General features: G+C 39.8%; 1 protein-coding gene across 1 annotated transcript in view; it reads right to left on the bottom strand.

Moving 5' to 3' along the window:
• PTPRF (protein tyrosine phosphatase receptor type F) overlaps nt 1–13,950 on the bottom strand; it is a gene marked incomplete at its 5' end in the record, with an annotated part of 246,182 nt that overhangs the window by 180,649 nt on the left and 51,583 nt on the right. Inside the window, 2 exons of the mRNA XM_082287496.1 lie at nt 10,612–10,753; nt 13,452–13,597. Of these exons, the coding sequence (XP_082143622.1) occupies nt 10,612–10,753; nt 13,452–13,597 (288 nt within the window). The remainder of the gene's footprint in view (nt 1–10,611; nt 10,754–13,451; nt 13,598–13,950) is intronic.

The following is a 13,950-nucleotide window of genomic DNA, read 5'->3' as shown; positions in this document are numbered from 1 at the left end:
CTGACCTTCTTTATACTGGATGTCCTATCACACCTTGGACTGTGCATTCCCCAAATCATTACCTTCCCCTGCAGCAGCTTTTTTTGTTAATACCACCCCACGAGCAGCTTAAGCATTTTTCATCAATATATTTATAATTTCTGTTCTCTCTCCAAGGACTTTCTCCTCAGTGGGACCAACTGTGGCATTGTCTAAACCAAAGAGATACAGAAAAATAAATTCCAGTATTACCTTGCTTGTAAACAAAACACCATTTTGGAGCTGTAGTGCCAAAAAGCAGGGCTTGGTATTATTCAAGGTCTCCAACAGGTCAATGTTTCCAACACCTTTCCAGTGGTCTCACAGTAGGTAAAAAATCATAATGCCAGTTCTCTCGCCTGCAGCACTTTGTGCAGACAGTTTTACTTAAAGCATTCTGCATCCTGTGCTGACAGGCACTCTTACTGCAAGGAAATTCCCCCCTTGGAACAGCAACACAACAGTGAATCTTCACATACTACAGCTGGAAAAAGTTATAGCTCTGATTGCTACTTAAGACTTCTCCACTCAACTCTAACACCCAAGAACTTGGAAAGGTTTCATCCAGGCTGGACCCTTGTGATAAAAGGATTGAAGGAACAGAGCACAGGATTAGCACAACAGATGAATACGTTGCAGTGTTTTCCCACTGCAACATCCAACCTACCTCATCAAGGCACTAGATAATCTTGAAAAGACAGATCTTATTATACCTCACACCCACTGGTTTCCTTAGGATAAAGGATTTGAAAGAGCTATTCCGGAGCTCTGGGCAGAAAGAATCTGAGCAGATGGGAGTGCCAGAAAGAGTCACTTACTTTATTATCCAACTGAAATAACCACAAGAATAAACAGCTGTTAGAAAACTCTATGGGGAAGGTGGTATTTTACTACTACAACACTGGGCTTCTAAGACAGCATGTGGAATGCATATATTTTAGGTTATCTTGCTTGATACCAAACATACTTTAGTCACTAGCAGGTCAAGTTACAAATTAACAATGAACATTCACAATAATTACTTCCTTGCATGCAAAATTAGGGCTAGTTATTCCTTTTGCTCATTATCTGGGCACTGCATTTTAATAAGCATCACAACCATAGAGCCTTCCTGACACCATACTGTATATAAACAACACAAGACCAACAAGAGATCATAAGGACAACTGGATGTGGGACTTGTGAATAAGCATCATACACAGAAACCAGCTGTTGGAATGAGCCATGTTACAGGTCTTCGGTGCAAAACCTGCTTTGTTTTGTGCATCTCAGACCAAGACCAAAAGGCAGCAGCAGTTACCTGATTTTCCTTTTTCTGCAGGAGAGGAAGTTAAACACTTGTGGAACTTTCTCTTCCACAGGGTACAGTAAGAAACACACTAACTCCCTACATGGACATGCTCTCTTCTGAACAGCTGTTGCTGCTACAGATTTATCAGCACATGCTTATACTCCAGTTTCAGGTTTTTCTGGTTTACATTTTAAAATTTTGATTTCTCCAAGAATGATTTAATTGGGGCTGTGACTTTATATTTTTAGTGAGAGGAAGAAGACAAGACACAGAACATACAATGATTGGATAGAACCTTCCTTGCACAAAGAGTTTTTGCTTTTGTAGCAGTAAGTACTGCATTCCCCACAGTCATGGTTATCACATTCTCTACTCTCCAAGCTCCACTTTTCAATTAAGAACCTACTCTCCAATTTTATCAAGGAGATATACTCTGCCACTTCTGCACAAGAAGGTACAGAAGATGACCATCTTAAGTGCCTGTGTAAGCCATGGCATGTTAGTAAATGACAACAGGTCACTAAGCTGTGGGCAGTCTCTTGGTTATGAGCAGATATGAAAGATAGTTTTGCAAAAACAGTTAAGGCCTCAGAAAGGCTTTCCAGACACCTTGCTTTTGCCCTTCCCTTTTTTCCTCGGAAGCAAAGCAGGTAATCCATGTGGCATCATCAAATAGCATTTCCCACTAATTTCCAATAGTTAAGCAATGAGGTACTACTTCTTTCAGAAGGCTATTCCACAACCTAACAGACTTCAAAGACTCTACAAATACACACCAGCAACAAACTTTATTAGTCAGCAGGAGATAGCAGCAGGACTGACATACCAGCTACAGAGAGCACATCTGTCAATAACAGGTTGCTACAGACGCTCCCAGCACAAGGCATCTTGAAAGAGATCCAGCAGCAAGAAAGGTCTTTTGAAACATCTGATGATAAAGACCTATTATTTTAGTTTCTCATGGTCACCAGTAGATGTTAAATTTAACAAGAAATGTGTGGGGGGGTTATTCTGACAAGGTTCACAGTTACACAAATTTAAGTTCTCGTTTGCCTGTTCCAAATGAATCAAATAAATTTCCATTAAATGCCTTTTACAATAAGAAGATTATTAATTCATAATTACGGGTTTTCATGTCTTTTTTCTCCTTCTCTGAAAAACTTCTAGAACCCTACATACATCATTAATAAAAATATTTTCTTCTGGATGCCAGTCCTCCAAAACAATTTTATTAGGAGAGTCACCAGGTCCATCCTCAGACTAGTTATTACCAAATAAACACTTGGAGAGCCAAATCAGGGCTCACTGTCACCTAATCAACTCTGCTTTCTTGTTCACTATTTTTTTATTAGTTGTGCAATAATGGTCTCTATCAACAAGTTCCCTGAATATCAGTTCTGAAATTACAAGATTCATTAACAGCCCTTGCACAAAAGGCGGGTCTTAAATTGACAGTGCTGTGGAGATGCTGTAAATAAAGATGACAGTCAAAAAAATCAAGTCAGAAGAGCCAAATCACTTCAAGTGACAGGAATAATATGAATAAAGATAAGAAATAATTAGAATTTTTGCTGTGAGCCTGGCACATATTGCTTGGAAACAAGAGGAGAGGAGAGGAGACAAGTGTGGGTGCATCAGAGAAATGCAGAGAAGTTATGCTCGCCAGTGACCAACTGAATTAAAAAAGCAGCTATGATCCTGGAGCACATTCAAAGGTTTATCTCCAAAATTCATCGATTCATCAGTGCTTTCGAAAAGGCCTTTGCAAGATTCTGTGTGTGCACATCTGTAGTAGAGCATGTTCAAAGAAGTCCCTGAAATCAAACAGGAACAGGTACAGAACAGGAGGAAGCACTGAGGCCAGGAGAATCAGAAAGAAGACTGACCCCCATGAAACTCGTGTGGGGATTTTATAGCAAGAGGAGGCTTAGTTGGCCACTTTCTGGTTACCTGGGACCTAAATACTCATTTTCCCAACAAAATAATCTGCTTCGACATTTAAAATATTTTAATCCCACCTATGTTATTTTTGCCTTTTCTTCCTCTGTAGTATCTGGTACAAGAACTTCATAGGACATGCGTCTCCTCCTTGGCAGCCTTCACTTTGCTGCTCTACTCCCCTGCCATATTTAGACTACCACTCTTTTTAGCCTAGGCCTGTGCCATGTTTCTCCCCTGGCTTACTGCCTACTGACACCATCAAAAGCTTTCCAGACACGGTTGTGGCCACGGGGTCGGGGCATGTGGGAATGCCAGGCTTTCTGCAGCGATGTGAAAGGCAGCGCTGGTGGCTGCTGCCTCCCAGCTGGGACCGATGATCTGCTCCAACAGAGAGTCAAAACAGATTAGTTTAAACCACAGACAATTTAATCTAACCTGTCTGATTTCAAACTGGAACAGAGAGGCAGAAGCAGTCATCTGGCCATCCCTGGCCTCAGCTGGGAGATGGCAACCCACAGGGACACCTCTCCAGCAGGACAGAAACCTGCCTGCATGAGCACATCCCTGCCAGAGAGTTAAACTCATCTGCTTGTGCCTCATTTACCTATTGGAATAGGCTGAACGTTTTGACAGCAGAGCAGCACTAGAACAGCCTGACACACTTTTCATGACAATCTCCCAGGAAGCTCTGAGGTAACACAAAGTGAGAAGAAAGCTGTCTCAACACCCTGAGCCAAAGAACAGAGAGAAAATAACGTCCAGGACTCAATTATTCATTTTCTTAACAGACAGAAGATACCAGTAGGTTGCCACAAGGCTCTGAATAAACCCCCATGTTTCTGAATATCTTCATGAGGGATTTCAGAAATGGAGCAAATAAAATGGAGGCAACTGCTACTGGCAACAAAATTTCTTAGCTGAACATGATTTCCAGTACCAAAGTCAGCACTTATAAACTGTTAAATAAACTTGGAATAAATCAATTGTGTGAGACCAGAAGCTCTGAGAAGTCCTTTACAGGATATAACTGCACAATTACAACTTCAAGCTACTTGGCACTATGAACCCTGTGTTACAGCTTTTGCAGAATTCTGTAGAATATATTCCATTCTTGTTTGTTTGACACCTAAAGTTCACTTATTTCTATCTGGAAAGTCCTTCCCAAACTGCAGGTGCTGTTTTTGGGCATTGCAATACCACTGAAACTTGGCTGCTAAGAATGTGACAACACCTCATCCCGTTAGACATGTCATCTCATAGGACCTCATTTGAGAGGTAATATGCAGAAACAGCCATTTGCTGCAAAAGAAAAACGTTGTCAAGATTAAGAGGTCAATACCTATTCAGACACAAGGTTTTATGGGAGTGCACAGCTCCAAAAGGTTCAGCTTGGCATTAACAATGTGATATTTCATATAAAACATTTCAAAGGTTATATTTCTTGCTTCATAAACTTGTGGAATGAACCTGGATGTTAACCTTAGTGCATGGCAGTCTTCTGAGGGAACTTGCTATCACAGATACATTACATGGTTATGTGCCATTAGTTAATCATTTAAACAGAGATAAGAAATGGAAATTATGGCATTTGGGTCTGATACATTCTAAAGATCTGCTGACTCTCCTGTTTGAAGGAGAGACCAACAACAGTTAAAACTTTTCTTCACCTGATAAAATTACTTCTTTGTCTTTCTTTCACAGCCAAGAAAGTCTTTCTTGTTAAATATTATAAGAATAAACTATAAGAGTGGGACTAATGTTCTTATTGAATCCAATCTTTGAAAGCAAATAAATATAATTTGCATAGAACCATGAGGTTCACACCTGGATTAAAATGATAGGTGCTCTATAGACACCAAAACTTCAGTAGCTGAAAGAGTTTTTCAGATACCATGGCAGTCTAGGTTTTGGCAGCATGGCACACAATGGTGATACAAGTAAAACAGTCTCTGTAAATTTTCGTGGTCTAACTGAAGCTGATCACAAATTCTCCTCAATCTGTATGCAGTGGGACCAAGACACCACCCCTTTCCCCCGAAGGATCCTTTTAGCCACTGGTCAGTACCTGGGAAACAACTGGAGTTGTTAGCATGATGACAGGGCTCCTAAACTGACCCAACCAATACTAGGCAACCTGCTGTCAAGCAGCACAATGCACTCTTTCCTTATGAACACTGTTTATGCTTTAATAGCACAAGTCCACATGAGCTCAGATTCAGATTCTTTTAGCTGACAACCTGAACTTTGCAATGAGGCCACCATGAGTAAGTTGGCTTCATGCTTCTCTTTTTATCAAGCATAGGACATGCCAAGACCCAATGAAAAGCAGACAGACTTAGGCTTCTTCATTTCTCTGTGCATCACTGCACATTAGGACATTTCCCTAAGCAGGGAAGTATGTGGAGTCTCACTGCACTGGAGCTCTTGGCAAAGCAATAGTTACAGAGGTCCATGAACTGCCTGCCTCCTACAGGAAGGAAGTGCTATTGGGATTGCTTGTGTACAGAGCTAAGAACAGGAGTAGGACCTCTGCAGTAGGATCACAGCAGTCTCTCTTTCCCGGGAGAGACCAAAGGATGTTGTAACAGTTAATTAACATGAAACATGTAGAAGAAAGACCTGTCCTCTCTTGACCAGAGACACAAAGAAAATAGTACCAATCCCAGGAGCAGCAGAGCACAGGGAGCCTTAATTCATTTACAGAGTCAGAATGAGTGCACACAAATAGATTCCATTTCCATTCTGTAATCGTCTCAACTTTACAACAAATTGCAAGAAATTCTTCCTGGCGAAAAGATGCAAAAGCAGTGAAGCCAAAGTACAGTGATCTAACTGATCCTTTTGTAACTAACCAAAGATAAACAAGGATTAAACATAGCTAACTTCTGTTTACTATTCCAATGACAAAAATCACTTTTAGATGAATGTTTACAAAAAGGGCATATTGGTTCAGGCCTTCTGAGACCTAGCTCTCTGCAGAAATCGTTTGTAACAGTCAAATGTTTACCATTTACAGCATTTCAAACAGGGTAACCCCAGGAACTGGAATGCAGCTGGCAGATGGTGGAAGAAATTAAGCTCATGACATGGTTCAGTAAACAGCAAATTACGATATGGTAGAAGTGCTTGCCACCCCAGACAACTGCTGCACTCAGGAACTTTCTAGGTGTGCTAGTTTTGGCTGGGATGGACTTAAATTTCCTCATAGTAAGAAGAAAATTAACCCCGTTGTATGGGGTTGTGTTTTGGATTTGCGCAGTGTTGATACCACGAGGATGTTTCAGTTCATGGTAAAACACGACACCAGGGCTGCAGTGAAACACTCCAAAACTTCCCTGACTTCTGTCAGCACAAAGCCAGCCAGGAAAACTTAACTTGCCAGGTTACCTTGAGACTGAAATCCCTGTGCAAGCAACCCCTCCTCAACTCCTCTGTCTGTCCTCTTTACCAGGAACTGCTCTCCTGTGGAGTCTGGCAGCACTCTCCAGGCAAATAACTACATGCCACATGATTAGGAATCTGGGATAGAGGCATAGGGGATTTGCATAGATCTAGAATGGAAATTGGAGATGGTATTTTCATTTAACCTACTTAAAAACAAAGGGAAATGAAACTGAATATATTTAGTGTCACTTAGATACGACTGTATGGTCTGGATTACAAGGGAGTGAAAAAAGACTGCTTGTAAAGCATTAAAGGACCAGTTGCAATCAACTGGCTTTCCAGTTCTGGAAATCAAAACTGAATGTCCCAGTTGGAAAGGCCTGGGAGAAGGGACTGATAACATATTTTGTATTTGAGCCTCCTTTCTCTTCCAAAGAATCAATATATTTTTCCCTGCCCCTTGAAGACCTTTTTTTCCACTGCTTTTCCTTATCTTCCTGTTGGGTGGAAACTGCTGGAAAACAGTGACTGAAGGCATCCTTTGGTGTACACAGAGGCAACTAGAGACAAACACTGTTACCATCTCCTTCCCAATATAGCTGCAATGCAGAGCATACAAAGAGCCTCATGGAAGGACATCATGGACTTTAGCACTCCTGCCATCAGCCTGTTGCTATGTTCTTGCATGCTGGCATCCTTCCTACTTATATTTCATATAACCTATTTAAAATGTTCTGTAATTCTCAACATTACCACTGAATAATATATTTATTAATTTGTTAGTGCCACTAACTGTCCCTGAGGCTTTTCTTGAGAATGTGTGTCAGCTTATTGATTCTAGCCTTCCCCCTCTCTGCACTGCCTTCCTCCTCTGCCAAGCAGAAACATACTTCTGTGCTGCTTCAGGTCATAATTGGAAAAAAGATAGAAATGTTCAATATGACTCATACATAATTCAGCTTATCAGCTACCCAGGAGAAATGAGAAGAGAAGGTATACGCATGTCTATTTCTTCTGCTATCAACAGGAGAAATAATTTCCAGTTACACAAAGTATACATAGTTTGGTCACAACAGGATTTGCAGTTAGAAGGGAAAAATGAGAGACATGGAAGCAAAGAATAAAAGGGCAGTAGGGAACTGAACTGTTAAAAGAGATTCACTTATGTGAGAATTCCTGATTCCCCTGGAAGACTGGATTCATGCTTCTCTCTTAATATTCAGAATTAGATAAGCTGGCAATTAGAAAGAATAACCTGCTTTTGATCTGTAAAACATCGCAGAAATCTAAATAAAATAAAGCTCCAGCTTAGTTAGCTACAAAGACATCTAATAACAGCCTGGTAAACCCTAACTGTGACTTCTGGATTTAATGTTAAGGCCTAATTGCAAAGAAGCAATCAAACTTACTGTTATAAAGGATTTTTAATGTCAAAATCAATACATGCTGTGTATTTAGCAGCATGTAACCACGAGGACGTCTATGATAAGCTTTGTCATGCACCAGGGACCACTGCATTAGTCAAGTTCTTGAAAGGAAGTGCAGAATGTCTGTATCATTCAAACTGCCATCTGAGACCAATTACAGAAATTATTTTAACCCCAAAAGCAGAGGGAAAAATCCAATCCTAGTTGACAGTCTTGAGAGTATCAAGGGTTCCACATGAAATGTGTCATTTACAAATACCTCTAGAAAACTCATGTTAAAAAAGTGATGGCATAACAGAGAAGCTGGGCACTTAGCACTATTTTTTGGAAGCCTTTGAAAGTAAACAACCACAACCAGGGCACTGAGTTGCAATATCTACTTTGCCAATGTGTAAACAAAGAAATATTAATAGTAATTAAAAAAAAAATCATATAAAATGCATAAACATCATAATCTCTATTAGACAATGCAGAAAAATAAGATAACGTGACTGAAAAATTCAGAGCTGTCCGTAGAAAAGTCTCAGAAAGGGAAATGTAAAACATTTTTTTCTTAAATATAAATACATCATAACAGAATTCATCTTCCTTGTCAGTGAAGCCAACATAAAAGGCACATGTAGCTCTCCATCCTCACAGTCAAGCTCACAACTCTATGCATGAGCGCATACAAATCGTTAGGCAGCAAATGTTTCTTAATTTTGCCCATTACAAGACTGCACAGCAAGGGGTCGATACTTTTCAGTTTGAGTGGAAAACACAGCCTCCCCAGCCTGCAGATCGTTTTTGACCTTATGGGATCATGTTCAACAATCATTACTCCCAATTAAAGGAATTTTCCAAACAGAAAAGCAGGCTCGGTGCTTGACTGCTACTGACTTCTGCTTCTGCAGCTCTTAAATTGTGTGCCCGCATGTCTTTTCCCGTCTGTGGTGTTTCCTAACATTCCCTATTTATGTGGTGGTCTGCAAGTTTTACCTCATCAGGAAATCAGCAGGAGCACCATGGAGCTAAGAAATACTGTTGTGCTCCTTGATGCAAGGCATGTCTCTGTGGGCCTTTGAACACTTAACACAGACCAAATAAATTATTAGCGTGTGTGTGCATGTGCATACATATCCAAGATACATAAAGGCAACTATAACCAAAGGAAACAGGAATCTGCATGGAAGAGTTTGGTATTGAAGCATCCAGTATCACAAAAATCCAGTTGCAGGAAGCATTTAAATGCAGATCTGCACATAAACTGCTGAAAGAGCTCCACTGAGCTTTATGCACTTGCATACACGGCTGCAAAGGCAAGAAGTAACAAAAAGAATTTGATTTTTGTCCCCCAATAATTTTCAAGTCTATAGCACCTATAGATTATTCTTAATAATACTATTACTGGAGAGCAAGCTGATCTTTAAGATGCCCCACCTCCAGAAACAAGATACACAATCACATCAGGTATTGAATGATTTCTATGATTCCCATCACCACGGTGCCTGAGCACATTACAGTTGTTTAATGTATTCTTTGTCACAGAGCAGAGAGGAAAATATGATTACCTCTATGCTATAAATGGGGATGGGAGAACAAGGAACAATAGGCAACTTGTCATGTGAGGCTGGCACACTCACCACCAGGATAACCAGTCTCCTCTGGTTCAAAATCCTACAATAAACACTTTCCAGTCTAGTCTTTTCATTACTTAGAAGTTTCTGCATGAATCTATAAACAACAAGCAATTTGCCTAAGCCTTTTCCTGCTTGTAAGGGGTAAAAATGCAAGGGGTAAAAATCCATTCAGCCAAATGCCCCGGATTTGTAACACCTCAGTACATTTACAAAATCCTATATATAAACAAATGATAGAACACACTGATAAGCTGGAAAAACCCCACCTTTCCCTAAAAGCAAACAATAATTCTGACAATTTAATATTTAAAAAATCAACTGTTCACACACCTGGTTTTATCTAATAAACTGTTTTTCCACAAAACATTCCATTCAGCAGACACAACATAGCAAGCGCAATAAAACCAACTCATATAGGAGACAAGGAGGAAAATCTATTCTTTAACAGGAGAGACAGACTTGTAAGTTGTGAGTACAGTGAAAAATAAACACAACTACATTTCACATCAAATTCTAAACCTGAAGAGTAACCTGAATATCTGTGCGCTGATTTAATCCAGAAGGTTCAGCAACATAGATTAAGTTTCTGATTGTCAGATACAATACTTGGATACCCTGAAGATGGGTATTACATCAAAGCAAACAGATGAGGAAAGTATACAAATGTCTCTGTAGATAGCTCTTCAAGTCAGAAATGACACCTCTCAATCAGACAGCAAAAACACTCTAAAGAAAGTTCAGAATCTGCAATCCTTCCATGATTGTCTCAAAAATATGAGGTTCTAATATAGGAAAAAATAGAGCAACTGATACAGGAAGCTTTACCAAATCAAGCTAGAATATCACCACACCATTTAAATGCAGCACATCAACATGTAGCTGCCAAAGCCGTGTCTCCTGCCACTTTAGGCATGCAAAAACTTCCCCTTACCTTCTAACACTGTTAACTTGGCACTCGTGTTTATCTCCCCAACACTATTGGTGGCTGTGCACTCATAGATAGCTTCATCTCGATGAACGCGCAGGGGCTGTATCCGCAGAACTGATCCTGATCCATCATCAAACTCGATAACCTTTGAAAATGGAAAAAAAGCACTTCTTTACTGGTATCTTCTGCAACAAACAATGGAAGTCAAAAGAATTCAGGGCTTGAAAAACAAAAACCAAACCAAAACAAGCCCTGTCTAAAAGACTATGCAGTAAGTTAAGTGTTCCAAATCCAGTAACACAAAAATTTCAGTGTCAAGAACATATTTGTCCTCTGAGGAGGCCAGAACAAATGAAGATCCAATGAGGTTCTTTATGGATCAATTAAAGTTGACAAATTATCAACCTGGTAATAAAGATGTGAATCTGATGATTTAAAACATCTGAGCCATATTTGCACTAATGATTTTACTAATCACTGATAACAATTTAGTGCCAACTTTCACCTTGATGGAAGAGGAGAATGATATACTCCTGTGGGATTGCCAGGGAAACAGTAACAAAATGTGAATAAAACCTGAAGCACCTACAGTGCATGCTAACTCCAGCAGAGTGAGGGGTTTTAATGTCCCTCAGCACTGAGTACTTTGCAACTCTGGCATAATCAACAATGATGTAATTACACTTCCTTCCCCAGCATAATAAATTAAGTCTTTAATAAATCATTGCCTTTCCATCCATCCTGCTAAGCTGCAAAATGCATTACTCTGACTTATACATGGAAGAAAAAGGTATTTATTAGTTTGTAGCTAGATCACTATATGCTATTTCTTAACAGCGAGGCAGTGAAGGCACAGCCTCAAGGCACTATTAATGCCAAACTCACCCTTCTCCTGTTACAGAGTACAGCAAAAGTTAGAAATACTACCTGATCTGCAGATGGTGACAGTATGAGGCAAAGGCAGAAGCCCCCCCACTCCCATCCCTTGGGAACCGAGGAGGGAGATGAAGAGACTTAAGGGATCCTTCATTCCAGACACAGATGCCAGCCTAGAGCCTGTTCTACCACCATGCAGAACTTTTACCTTATTTTCAAGGGCCTGTTTAGGAGCACTTCCCACAGCATAAAGATCAAAAGAGAAAACAGGAAAGAAAAAAGCAATGCACCACAAGACTCTACAGTGACAGGAGAAATAGGAAGAAATCAAAAGGTAACCAAGACCACCAAAAAAATCTGTTACTCCCTATGCTGGAATAGCCCTTCTGTTTCAAGTAGCAGAAACAGCTTGTAGAAACCCCTAATAGAGAGTCATGTAAACAAAGAGGAATATGAATATCACCACAATACACTTACAGTAATGATTTTTTTTAAATATTAATTTTTAAATTAAGTATGAAACTGTGACAAAATGCTAAATTGTTACAAAGGACAGGGCTACTGCCAAATTTTAAAACAAGACAAAGTCAGCTACAGAGATTAATTCACTTCAGTGATAAGGACTAAAAAGGACTAAAAGATGAAACAGCAGAAAGGCTCTTTTGGCCTCACTATCCTTTGAACAAACACTGTGTGATAGGAACAGAGCTACAACTACCAAGGGCCAGACAGACACTGAGACCAAAATGTTGTTCATTTGCTAATGATGGATACCTCTTCTGTGTCACAACTTAGCATGCATATATCAGATTTGGTTTTTTCTCCATTTAAACTTAATTCCAAGTTTTCCCTAATTAAGACTAGTAATGAAGTAAAATTAATAGTTATCTAGCAAAAAAAAAAAAAAAAAAAAAATTATTCACTATCTCCTGACACAATAAACTATGTATCCAAACTGATGTGAACAAAGGTTTGAAATTGCTCATATAAATGCATATAATATGGCATAGCCCTCTGGTCAGCCACAACAAGCACCAAATTCACTATAAAGGTTGTGTCTACTTACAAATTATAATGTTTAAATAGTTACTACACAACGAAACCTTTACCAGGGAAAAATAACAGTGTAAAACAAGATTAAAATTGATTGCTTTAATCAAGGTTTTCTGCTCACATACAAAATCATGATTAAAACTGGTGACTTGAATCAATCCATTCTGGGCAGCAAAGTCATCTTGTGCTCCAGTCAGAAAAGCAAAAACATCAAAGACAGGGGATTAGAAGAAAGACAGCAGAATTGTAGAAGGGTCACATTTCCAAGGGCAGTTTTAGAGAAGGGAGCCCAACACCAAAAACGGAAAGTGGAGAAAAAGGTGGAGAAAGTCAGTGAAAATATATTTACTATTTTAAATATGAACCAAATTGGACCCTTTTCCCAAGACGTTTCTGATACCTGCTCTTCTCCCTTCATTTCTCTCATACTTCAGCTCCCAGCAAAATCAATTAACCCTTCACCATTCCCCTTCCAAGCACATTTGCGGGAGGGATGTCAGTAGCCATCACTTAAAAAGATTTCCAGTAGTGTTTTGGCATCTCACTTTTGAATCCCACTGGGGATAGTAGGTCAAAGAGGTGCCTTATAAATTCTGGTAATGAAACCAGAAAAAATATTGCTAGATCCAACTGTTATCTGCCATCCAATTCTCTGTAAGCCCCAGTCTCCCATCTGAAGGAGGATGTCCTGTTGGTGTGTTTCCAGCATCACGCTCAAAGGACACCACCTGCTCTACAGATTGCATTGCTGCAGGGAAGGAAACTTGCTTTACACTAAAGCTCTACACTCTGTATTGTAGTGACGAAGAGATACCCAGGTTGCAGTGATGATTACTGTGCAATTAAGACCTGTGAGGATTAGATTGATTACCGAATTTTCGGGTTTGGGCTTTTTTTTTTCTTTTGGTAATTACCTCAAACCGCTGAGAACTGACTTTCTTCCCCTTCTTCATCCACGTGATACGAGGTTTGGGCTCTCCTGTTGCCTGACACACAAAAGAGGCCACTCCTCCAGAAATCCCAATCTGATCTTCAGGAGCTTTCATAAACGTTGGCTTGCCTGGAAAAATAACCAAATCACCCCCATGAGGACATAACATCAGATAAGCATGGAACGTGTCATGTTAATCTAAACTGTAACATAATTGGTGTTCTTACTACAGATCCAGGTTGAATGGCCTCAGCCACACAAATTCAGTGCAGACTGCAACGTGACAAGGACAGTTTCTGCTTGAGTACCTTTTTCTCCTGAAATAAGTCCATCTGGCTTGCCTATAAATGAGGGCAATAGAAGGCTCCCCCAGCCTCCTGGGCATTCATTCAGGTATATGATAATTTGGAACCATTTTTACGGTTTATTTTTTTAATAAATGGATTTTTGCAGGTTTGTACTGTGGTTATAGCACTGGAGAT

The sequence above is a fragment of the Coloeus monedula genome (assembly GCF_965178545.1).
Source record: "Coloeus monedula genome assembly, chromosome: 9".
Classification (NCBI taxonomy): domain Eukaryota; kingdom Metazoa; phylum Chordata; class Aves; order Passeriformes; family Corvidae; genus Coloeus; species Coloeus monedula.
The sequence above is the reverse complement of the archived record's forward strand: the minus strand, read 5'-3'. Positions and strand labels throughout refer to the sequence as shown.